Here is a 12,500-nt window from a genome sequence, read left to right as displayed (position 1 = left end):
TACTTTTTTCCACTTTATCTCTGAAAACAATATCATTCGGATTTTGATGTATTTCATTGAAACACGCTAGGATGGCTTGGTACAAAAATCGGCAAACTACGGCAATGCAACCAAGAAAGGACGAACTTCAAACACGATCTGCTCCAACACTTAAATAACATTTGGGTGCTTTAAACAAACTTCTGAAAACACAAGCTACTGAGATTTCCCACTAATTTTACGAGCACTCATTGCGAATACGTGTTTATAACATTGGGGCAAAATTTTCTTGTTACTATCGAGGCACAACGAAAACCAGTTGGGCAAAATGGATTAAAAAAGCACTTGTTCGCTCGCATTTCAGAAGAAAACAAACAAACAAACAAATCAACTTTTCCTTTATGTCCAAAAGAGTACAGATAATAGGCCATTTTACAGTTGTTTGCTCTGCGACCTAGCCTATGAATGGCTGCGAGGCTGCCGGTGACCTTGCATTTATACAGCCCCGACTGCTTTTATCATGGAAATTGTGTTGTTGTAATTCTAATTAGTCCGTATTAACATTACAAAAGCACGGAGGTTTGTATCAAAACAGGGTCACCGGCAGCCTCGCTTCCATTCGTAGGCCAGGTAACTTAGCTAGAACTGTAAAATGGTCTATTGTTATTTAATTCCAGTTGACAATAAAGATTCGATTTTCATTCCTGAAAAAAGAAAGAACCGATTAAACCACCTTTTAAAAATACGCATCCACTTTAAATAACGCATCCGTAAAAATAACAAACGGTTTAGTGCCCATGGAAGAATTTGTGTGCTAAGTATGAGCTATTACTGGTATTCTTTTTTTTCGTTGTCGTTCTCTTTCGCTCAGTCCTTTCGTTTCTGTTCTAGACATAGGTCCTCCAGGCATCATGTAACCTTATCAGAGCTTCTAAAGATATGCCGAACATTGCAATACAGAGAAAAAAGCGGCTCTAAGCAAAGTAAAAATAAACACTCAGCTTTAAGTTTACATCCCGCCGATGCTTGACTTGAATAACTGCGTAGCCACCAGGGGGAACCACAGATATCATGATATGTCAACTGGATTGAAACCAGCGAAAAATGCAGAAAGAAAACATCTTCCAAACCGTTTTTCACCTGAACACGGAAGGCGTTGACTGTGTAAGAACTTTCGTTGATATATAGTATGGCCGTGTAGCCGCGTCGAGCCACAGAAAGCGCGCGAAAAATGAAGCCTCGCTTATGTTCAGGTGAGTTCACCTAGATTGAGCCTGCAATCAAATCGAAAACCAGTACCTGGCCAGCGGTCAAGTTAAAAAAAAAACAGCTGACCTCGGTAAGCTTAGGCTTGAGCCCTCGATATGGTCATGTGATACTGGTCAGCAGATACCTTGTGCTGACAGGTGTCAATTAAGCAAAAGATGGATGTCCAATATCAAAGATGTATGCTGTAAATTAACATGATACTGGTCACATTGGCATACATGGAGGTGTGGACGTACGGACGTACGGACGGACGGCTGATGACGTCGTGGTTATATAACCAAGATTTCTCGCATCGATGGGTTACCATATTATCTTAACAATGGTGCTCCGCGCGCGCGCGGCCTTTGGCGCTTGGAATTATGCGTCTCTGTCAAGTAGAGCATTTTCTAAGAAAGACTCGAGTGAACACCTTTTGGCGGTGCACTTTAAGGGTTAGTTATTGCCACGAAAGTTTAGTTTGCCAGTTTGTCACTCCTTTTCCAGCCTCTGGACGGTTTCCTGGCACGACTACGCAGTGGGCCTCCCTCCAACTCTACTCTTATGCAAATCATTCCTTTCCTCTAGGTCTCAACGGATTTTTTTATTCTAGCTAAGAGATACTGCAAGCCACTCTACGGCTTTGGTCTGGTGTAACTGGGAGGGAAAACCCCACAACTGGGCCGGGACACTCCCCTCTATCGAATCCGTCGCTTTAGGACACCATTACTCGTGGAAGAGGTTTTCTGGGTTTTCTGAGTTTCGGGAAGATTCGCTGTTATCGAGCCGAATAAAGTGTGCCTGTAGCCATCGATTCCCTAGTGTTTAAAGCAGAAGCAATTCCCTTGGAATGGGCAAAATTCGATCGTCCATAACTTACCCTTCATAAGGCATAAGGTAGCTTATTGGGCGAATGTGAATTGTACATGTAACTGAAGTGGATTTACATATTTCTTTCTGATCATCTACGAGTGGAAATGTATCATAGTAATGTAAGGCATCCGGGTAACAGATGTTAGAGTATATATAATGGATAAAACGTGTTATTTACTCGCTCGAAACCTCAGTCAAAACAGTCTCACTGAAGGGAGGAAAGAAACACTGCAATGACATTTTCAAATGCTGACATGACGCAGCCTATGTAAAGAGATACGTAAAGGGTCCTGGTTGGGAGTTGTACGGGGAAAGAGAATAGGTTAGCCACTTTTTTGACCATTCCGACAAGTTCCGAGGCAGGTTACTACAACTTGCAACATCTTAACTCTCTCTCGCGACTGAAACTCTTGACTGTTAACCACCAAGTAGAGAGGTCACTCGGGTTTGCCCTTGCTAGAATATATACGCATAAAACACTTAATTAATTAATTAATTAATTAATTAATTACCCAAAGGGTTTGTTGTCAGGATTTTGATATTTATAGGTGCTGAATAATGTATGATCCCCCTATAAAAGACTTCAAGATAAACATTTCTATAGTTTCCCTGGTATTACACGGTTCAAACCCCATTGCCATTTACACCTCCCCCCCCCCGCCCCCCTCCTCACCCGATGAAGGAATCATTGCTGCATAGCTCGCCTTAACTGATTGTACTGAAATGCCTTAATCTTTACTTGTTAGTAGTGCAATAACCTAATTTAATCATTTCAAATTGATCTCAGATTTATTTTATTCATCTGTGGTTCATGTGTCAAGATTAATAGGAATTTGATGACACTGAAGTTAGGCAGCTGTCATATTGTTTCATAGTCTTTTGAACACGGATAACTCGGATAGTTAATTAATATAGTTAAAAAGGCCGTTTCATTATTAAAGACAGTATTGTTTAACGGATTCTCTCTTGATTCTTACTGCTTTTCAGATTGTCACAGGCCTCTGGGACTTGCCGATGGACGCATTAAGGATAATCAATTACATGCTTCCTCGGTTTACAACAACAACTCTCAATTGTACGGAGCTGCTTTGGCTAGGTTAAACAGGACTGGAGGCTACCGAGCAAATCCGCGGTTTCAAGATCGCTTTTCTCTTTCGGTACACTTCCAGAAAGTCATGATTGTAACAGGGATAGCCACGCAAGGGTATTTCGATAATAAAATACAGGAGTGGACTCGAAGATATATGTTAGCATACTCGTTTGGATCCGACGTGAAATACTTCATGAAGAGAAACAGAGTGGATAATGAGGTAAATACTTTGACCAGTTCGGACTTCACTTCTGCATAATCCAGCTATACTGAAGGGGGTGTACAGTCTAGTCATTGCGTTTGCCCACTGGTATTGACCCTCTTTCATAACTAATGAATTGGGCTGTCTCTGTTCACTCTTGATAATTCGATATTTGTGCAGCCCTTTTTATTATACAAACTTTGACTTTTCAGCAATTTGACGGCAACTTCGACAACGATACGATCGTTCGTCACTATGTCCCTTGGCCTGTAAAGCTGACATCTATTCACGTGATCCCCATGAAATGGAAGAACAACTTTGCTATCAGAATGGAGCTTTACGGCTGCACCGCAGGTAATGATGTATGTAAAGTTGAAAAGTAAATGACAAACACTTTTAGCATTAAGTACAAGGGTTAGCAGGAGGGTAGGTCATTAGCCTGCTAGTGATTTCTCACAAATTTTACCAACTTTTCGTTTCAATTCCATAAAATCATTTGAGAAAACGTGATCCCGTTACTCTGAAAAGATGGTCTCGTATTTTTTTTAAACCGGCGGTGAATCAGTTGGTTGAGTATTGGGCTGCCATCGGCGGGAGGTCTTGAGTTCGACTCCGGCCGGACCAACACAAATGAGTAGACTTTCAAGTCTTATCGGATAAGGACTAAAACCCGGAGGCCTCGTCTCTCAACCATTGCTCATAAACTCTGTGGGATGTTTAAAGATCTCTTAAACTGACCGAAACTGAGAAGGGAACGGATTTCCCGGTGTTGTGGTCAGGTCTGATTGAGGACCCCAAGGTCACAATGATTAGCCCTCATAAGATAAAGACTTTTCTTCACTTCACTTGATACCGTGACAAAAACTAATGGTCAACTTGATTTCTTGGCGGCAGACTTCTTCTCTCTCTGATACACTTTAGGATCTATGGCATCCAAAATTCCCCTTAAAAGTCTCTCCAACCGAATTACTCTTTGTACTTTCTGTAGAGCTGTCAGACTTTTAATTTCAGCTGGAAATGAATGCGAAAGCTTTCCCTGTCAGAATGGGACTTGCTGGCAAAAAACGGGAGGATACCAGTGCAACTGTACGAATGGATTTAATGGAACTCACTGCGAGATAAGTAAGTAAAAGTCTCGAAAGATTGATGTAGTGATGAATAGAATAATCTAGAAATTAACTACTGAATGTTTGGTTGATAGCCCATTCCCCTCTGAGAATTCATAGAACGGCACATGACCGAAGTTAATTTCCTCTTTGTTCTTTCCTTCATCTAATAGGCTTTTTGACTAGTCACATAGACCGATAGCAAGACTGCATGCTCTTCCGATTGAACTGTGTATATGAGAAAAACTGAATTTTCACAGTGTTTAATTGCACAATTGCACAATTGCTCAATACATAGCAATTTCACAATTGCTATTGCTTTCTTTGCTTCTCTGTTATGATGTAATGATTATAATGCAATTATTTAGAGCCTGCATAATAATGATTAATACTTTGGCAAATTTTGGCAAGAAACTTTCTTCTTTCTTAATTAACTTGTCCCTTAGGACAATGTCCCAAGGACAAAACTACTTGTCCAAATAAAAACAACAACAACAACACTTAAGAGTAATATAAAAACTATTTCGGCATACTTTCGACAATTGGAGCAATGAATTTTGTGTTTCTTGATAAACAACCCAATCGAACTCTATCACGAGCCAAGCTGGTTGAAACTTTCTAAGGTGCTTTGTTTCATAGCGGGGCTCCAGACCGCGAAGCTCCATATTTAAGAGAATATGGTCAACCTTTTTCGTTTAGTTGTCACTTGATTGACCGAGCGTACGTCCGTGCAGCTGGTGAATTTTCTTGGCGGGAAACTTTTGTGCAGTCCACGTTTATACCACTGACCTTCGTCAGTTTTGAAAAAGAGTTTGTACTATTAAGCTCAAATTTAGCGAAACGATTAATTTTAAGTTTTAAGTCTGACAACCAACCGGGAACCTTCAAATGTACACGCACACGACGCGAAACTTGGGCTTAACATCTGACATCTGTCGTCAACTTGACTCCTTCCAAACGTCTTGCCTTAGAATCATACTTCGTGTCTCTCGGAGAGATTATGTTAGAAACGAGAAGATCTATAATAGAACGGGAACACTTTCCCTTTCCCAATCAGTTAAAGCCCGCCAGATCAGATTCCTGGGCCATTGTCTACGGCGCCCTCAGCGGGACCTGATTTCTAAATACGCACTGTACCATCCGGCACACGGCAACCAAGACCTGTTGGACGTAAAGTTCTATTCCATGAATATCCTGCTAAGCTAATCAACCCAGAAAATCCTCCTCTTCCCCACGAAATACGAACATTGGCGCAGGATCGCGAAGCCTGAAAGCGCATGGAGGTCCACTGCTGGCACCTTTGGGACCCCCCATGAGCGCCTCAGCCGAGCAGAGAGAGGGAGATCTCACGACCGAATCGATCCGTTAAAATAACCGACCACTTTACATGCATCTCCACAAATGTCATCTATTGCATAACCTGCACACTATGTAAGAAAACCTACATAGGCGGAACAGGGAGAAGATTGGCGGACCGCTTTCGCGAACACCTACGACACAGATGGATCAAAACCAGTTGCGCGCCATTTTAATATTCCGAATCACTCCCACCACAACATGACAATTTGCGGCCTATCCTTACACCACGGGAACACAGAAAGCCGCAAGAAGCTGGAAGAAAAATTCATCTTTCAACTAGGTACACTCCATCCTCACGGAATTAATGAACGCCTCTCATTCCATTAGTTTATTCACAAATTCATGTTACCATATTTCCACCGATGGCAAAGCTCCTCCACACCCGCATAAAAACCTACGACACCCACAGTTCCTCTATTCTCTCTGACAAAGGGCTAATGCTCGAAACGTCAGCTTTCCAAATTTTCCTGTTTCACTCTCCCACCGACGCAGCACCACAGTTTCTTTAGAAACTAGAAATTTGTTTACTTAATGAAAATGGTTAGTTTCCCACTTACTTTCTTTTTTCATGCCTCGCTGCCGCGTTGACAGATTCTAAAGCCCCGGCCATGGATTCAACACTCCAACTTTGCTCGATCCAACATTGTTCGACCGTTTGGCCACCCATGTTGGATGATGTTCGTCCAACCAGTTTTTGCTCCATCAAGTGTTGGACTTTGCTTTTAATCAAACTTCTGCTCGACGCAACAATATTGTAGTTTTTTGCCGCTATTCCAACAAAGTTGTTTCCTGAATCGAGTAAAATTCCCGCTGCTAGCCAATCACGAATCGCTATCTTATTTTCAAGCCTAGGCTTCTATCATTATTTGCAAGAAAGCCCAAGGTCAGGGTGACCTTTAAGCTTGATGACCTTGATCTTGATGAACTCAACAGGCAGAATCCTTGGTCAGCAAGAATGAAGCAAGGCCATGTCTTTGGGTCACTTTCAGTCCCCTTAATCACTGTCACTCTGTTTGGAGATGTCTGATTCAATAGCGTTTAAAATCTCTGCAAATTGATCCGTGCTCATTTTCGTCATCTTCTAAACGCAGATGTACCTTGCAGTGAACTTACCCTTTTCTTCACGTTTTCATAACCATATTTTGGTTTTTTTCTCGTTCGAATCCGCCATTTCTGTCCTCAAAGAGCTCCAGTAGTACAAACGCAACGAGCGGTTTTCGTTTCAGTGTTAGTGCCATATTTATAAATTTAGCGCCAACTTGAACTTGAATGTTTTGTCAAGCAATGTTGGATAGTGTTTTGCAACTACCTCAACATTTACATCCAACAATGTTGCATGGTGAATCCAACTTTGCTGGATAGTTTGGCCAGGGCCTAACATATTTCAACAATCGCACGTCGTCGCCTGTGAAGCCAACAGCTCGCATCATTGGCGAGTTGTCTTTTTCGTCACGCATATCCAACCTCTCGACGTGTACGTTGCATTGAATTGTCTGGTACATACTTCTGCAACGAATGCACTTGTAAACAATTTTTGAATTTTTTTTGGCCTGATAGGGCTTCTAAAAACGGCTTGAAAAGCTCGAACCTGCGATTTTGAGCAAAATTTACAAAATCTCGGTTGTTTGTGTAGTTTTGTGGCCGGCTGTGCTCGGCTTGCTCCGTCAATTGGATGGATATGGATCGTCTGCAAATTTCCTAAATGCAGCAGTTTTAGAAACGGTTCATTGGGCTACAGCTAACAAGCTTCCACTTAATGAGAAGAAAACTAAAGTTCTTACCAACTGTGGCAAACGTCTTTCAAACAGGCAGAATCCCTAATGACACTATTATTTCTGTTAACGGTCGCAACTTGAAAACGCACAATTAACAAAGTTCTTTGGTCTGGAAATTGATAAGGAACTGATATTTCAATGGCATGTGGATAAGTTATGTAAGAAACTATTCCAGTGCATTAAAATTTTAAAATAGAGAAAGCATTGCCTGGAAATAAAGCATAGAGTTCTTTTTTATAATGCTATTATTGGACCAGTGATGGTTACGTAAGTGTTATCTGGTCAAACTGTGATAAACATTGTGTAGATGGTGTTTTAAAGCTACAAAGGAGAGCAGCAAAAATCATCCTTGGTGCTGAGAGTTATGCACCCTCTGTTCAGTTATTTAACAAACTTAAATGGATTCCTTTCTTTGAGAATGCTAAACTAGCGAAGTGTTGTATCATATACAAGCGTTTGCGAGGTCGCGTGCCCAGTTATCTTACAAGCTTATTAGCCTGACTTACCAGTGAGACTCATTCACGGCAGAGTAGATATGCTAAATTGAACATGGCCTTTCCATGAGTGAAAAGAAATACAGAAGGTGGAAGAACGTTTACTGTGACTGCTTTCTAGGAATGGAATAAGCTACCTCTTCAAATGAAACAAGCAGAGACTCTCAAGGCTTTTAAAAATTCTCTTTGGAACAGGATTTTTAAAGATCAGCAATGTCTAAATCCTTTTCAATATAAATATTGTGCCGCATGCTTATAATTGCTTCATAGCTTTGTAGATTTTTAAGAGTTATATTTTAAGCCTTAATTATTATTATTTTAATCTTTCCAAATGGTCTGGATAGCACAAGTGTTACTAATATTTTAAAAAATACAACCACACTTTTGAGTTTTCGGAACATGTTTCGATGTTTCAAACATCATCTTCAGCCATAGTGAGTGTAACATTAACATTTTTACAAGATAATTCGTATATATATATAACTATCAATACAATGATTCTTTGTAGATTAAATGTTCGTTACAAGTACGTAAAATTCAAACGAACGAACAATATTATAGAGATTAAAAAATTATTATAAAAAACGTTCACTGGCTATATACAGTTCAAAACTTTCGAGCTTTCGGCTGTCAGGCTACAGCCTTCAATGGAAATGAATGGAAAAAATGATGACAACTACAATATATACAAAAATAGGTGAGAAAAAAAGAATATAAAAACGGGAAAAAATATTTGTCAAAAAAAACTAATTGTTCTTTTTTAAAAGAATGGAGTATTGATTAGGGAGCGGCCTAGAATTGTTATCTGCATGATCTATCGAAGCGGTGTGCCAAGATTCCAGTGTCTTGCGGGTACAAGAAGAACCCTTGTCAATCACTTGGGAATTTTTAAAGTCAACAGAGTGATTTGAAGACCAAGCGTGTTTAGCGATGTTGGAGCCTCTTGCGTAAGACTTCACATTCCTCATATGTTCTCTTTTTCTGGTTTCAAAGAATCTGCCAGTCTCGCCAACATAACTCCATGGGCAGTCGGCACAAGATATTTTGTAAACCACGTTAGGTTGAAGATCGATCGGAGGGCGGGACTTAGGAGAGGGAAACTCCTGTTGTAAAGTCTTGAATGGCTTGCTGACAACTCGAATATCATGTTTTCTAAGGAGTCTAGTTAGAGGCTGAGAAATGCCATTAATATAGGGGAGGACTGCATAATTGGAGAATTCGGAGGGTGCAACCCATTTAAAAAACATGCAAACAAGTTCCTCAGGTGTTGGGATGGGATTTGTTCGCTGAGTAGAAGATTTCTTCTTTAGAATGTTGGCGATAACATTTTGGGGGTAATTGTTAGATCGTAGAGCGTCGATGACATGAATAAGTTCTTTCTCTTTTCCTTGTTTTGTGCTCGGGAGATTAGTTGCGCGATGTAACAAAGTCTCAGCTGTACTGGTCTTGTGTCGTTTGTCATGATGGGAGAAGAAATCTAGATACCTATCAGTGTGGGTTGGTTTCTCCTTAGAAAACATGATATTCGAGTTGTCAGCAAGCCATTCAAGACTTTACAACAGGAGTTTCCCTCTCCTAAGTCCCGCCCTCCGATCGATCTTCAACCTAACGTGGTTTACAAAATATCTTGTGCCGACTGCCCGTGGAGTTATGTTGGCGAGACTGGCAGATTCTTTGAAACCAGAAAAAAAGAACATATGAGGAATGTGAAGTCTTACGTAAGAGGCTCCAACATCGCTAAACACGCTTGGTCTTCAAATCACTCTATTGACTTTAAAAATTCCCAAGTGATTGACAAGGGTTCTTCTCGTACCCGCAAGACACTGGAATCTTGGCACACCGCTTCGATAGATCATGCAGATAACAATTCTAGGCCGCTCCCTAATCAATACTCCATTCTTTTAAAAAAGAACAATTAGTTTTTTTTGACAAATATTTTTTCCCGTTTTTATATTCTTTTTTTCTCACCTATTTTTGTATATATTGTAGTTGTCATCATTTTTTCCATTCATTTCCATTGAAGGCTGTAGCCTGACAGCCGAAAGCTCGAAAGCTTTTAACTGTATATAGCCAGTGAACGTTTTTTATAATAATTTTTTAATATGTTTTACCCTGGCTACGGTTCTTCTATTTTTAAAAATATCATAGAGAACACAACTGACATAACGGTAAAAGTTTAAAAGTGTAATGCTAAACTGACATGATCAACTTGTTTGTTGAGTTCGGGTTTCAACCGCTCAATATGGAAGCTCTCCTTGATTTTGAGTTGATAGAAAGAAGTAGCATTATCAATCATTTTGAAGCAAGAAACATCACAAGTATCGCGACAATTTTTAGAAAAACTAAGATGCTTGAAAATATGAGAATTTTTGTCCCGGAAAAGGTGCTCATTTACACGTGTGTAGAAATGCCTGTTGGTTTCACCAACGTAGCGAGCACCACAGCCCGCACAAGTAAATTTGTATACAACACGTGATTTGAGAGAATCCGGAATGAAATCCTTTGGACTAAAAATGTTGCACAGTTTGAATGGAGAAAAAATTACTTTAACATTTAAATCCTTGCAATACTTGTTGATAATAGATGAAATTTTCTTTCTGGTATAAGATGAATAGAAACCGATGTAAGGTAGTTTGTAAAAATGGTAGTTGGATACATCATGTTTAGGGGCTTCTTTTGTAGTAACATTTCTAAGATAACCTTGAACGGACTTGTCAATTAGCCAACTGGGAAACATATTACGTTTCAAAATAGTAGTTAGAGTATTGATATCGTTTTGAAAACCCTGAGTAGTGTTGTTAATTTTATATGCCCTGTCGATGAGAGTTTTAATTAACCCTAATTTGTTCTGAAAGGGAGTAAAACTGAAATAATTTGTAAGTTGACCAGTGTAGGTCTTTTTTCGAAAAACAGAAGTGATACAAGAACATTCATTGTCACTTGATCTCTGCTTGGATAATAATACATCTAAGAAAGGCAATTTGCCATCTGTTTCTGTTTCCATTGTGAACTTAATATCTTAGAAATGTTACTACAAAAGAAGCCCCTAAACATGATGTATCCAACTACCATTTTTACAAACTACCTTACATCGGTTTCTATTCATCTTATACCAGAAAGAAAATTTCATCTTTTATCAACAAGTATTGCAAGGATTTAAATGTTAAAGTAATTTTTTCTCCATTCAAACTGTGCAACATTTTTAGTCCAAAGGATTTCATTCCGGATTCTCTCAAATCACGTGTTGTATACAAATTTACTTGTGCGGGCTGTGGTGCTCGCTACGTTGGTGAAACCAACAGGCATTTCTACACACGTGTAAATGAGCACCTTTTCCGGGACAAAAATTCTCATATTTTCAAGCATCTTAGTTTTTCTAAAAATTGTCGCGATACTTGTGATGTTTCTTGCTTCAAAATGATTGATAATGCTACTTTTTTCTATCAACTCAAAATCCAGGAGAGCTTCCATATTGAGCGGTTGAAACCCGAACTCAACAAACAAGTTGATCATGTCAGTTTAGCATTACACTTTTAAACTTTTACCGTTATGTCAGTTGTGTTCTCTATAATATTTTTGGTTCGTTTGAATTTTACGTACTTGTAACGAACATTTAATCTACAAAGAATCATTGTATTGATAGTTATATATATATACGAATTATCTTGTAAAAATTTTAATGTTACACTCACTATGGCTGAAGATGATGTTTGAAACATCGAAACATGTTCCGAAAACTCAAAAGTGTGGTTGTATTTTAATCTTGTAATGAAGGCCACTAGTTTATTAGTATTTATATACTATTTCGTGCTACCCTTGGTAAATAAAGACTTTGCATTTTGCTTACTTACTTGTTTGACTGTAAAACTGCAGTCAAGTGAGCAAATTACTACTACGCTTAACTTTTTAATCATTAGCTTATTAATTTTTGCTGCTGTTCTAATGAAACTGAAAAGAGAGGATGTAAAGAATACCGTTCAAAACGGAAAATGTTGTCAAAACGATAACTGTGCAAGTAATTGCAGTTTTAGTTGTTGATTAAAAATTAAGTGTTGGTTATTATTTGCAAGGCTTGTTCGTTTATTCCAGTCAGCTTAGAAGTCTGTAATCACTTTAAACTGTATTAAACTAATGATGATTTGTACTTTATGCAGAAGGCAAATTTCGGACAGCTTCCACAATAAGATCCAATAATGATGAATTCAGTAAAAATAAGCAAGCATGGCCGAGCACAGCCGGCTATAAACCCACGTGACAAACAACACAAAGAACCGAGATTTTGTTAGACTGCAAGCAGTCTCTCTTTTGCTCTACACGGAACGAACGAACACTTCAAAATGGCTGAAACTGCGGGTCGCAAATACCGCAGGCTTTTGT

The 12,500-nt window shown here is 39.3% G+C and overlaps 1 protein-coding gene across 2 annotated transcripts in view; it reads left to right on the top strand.

The window, feature by feature from the left end:
• Positions 1 to 12,500, top strand: part of LOC138025963 (polycystin-1-like protein 2) — a 116,003-nt gene that overhangs the window by 23,846 nt on the left and 79,657 nt on the right. For both annotated transcript variants that reach the window (XM_068873113.1, XM_068873112.1), the window contains exons 2-4: positions 3,085 to 3,407; positions 3,602 to 3,743; positions 4,401 to 4,511. In XM_068873113.1, the coding sequence (XP_068729214.1) occupies positions 3,273 to 3,407; positions 3,602 to 3,743; positions 4,401 to 4,511 (388 nt within the window). In that variant the 5' untranslated portion in view covers positions 3,085 to 3,272. The remainder of the gene's footprint in view (positions 1 to 3,084; positions 3,408 to 3,601; positions 3,744 to 4,400; positions 4,512 to 12,500) is intronic.

Source organism: Montipora capricornis, chromosome 12 (genome assembly GCF_036669925.1).
Source record: "Montipora capricornis isolate CH-2021 chromosome 12, ASM3666992v2, whole genome shotgun sequence".
Classification (NCBI taxonomy): Eukaryota; Metazoa; Cnidaria; class Anthozoa; order Scleractinia; family Acroporidae; genus Montipora; species Montipora capricornis.
The sequence above is the reverse complement of the archived record's forward strand: the minus strand, read 5'-3'. Positions and strand labels throughout refer to the sequence as shown.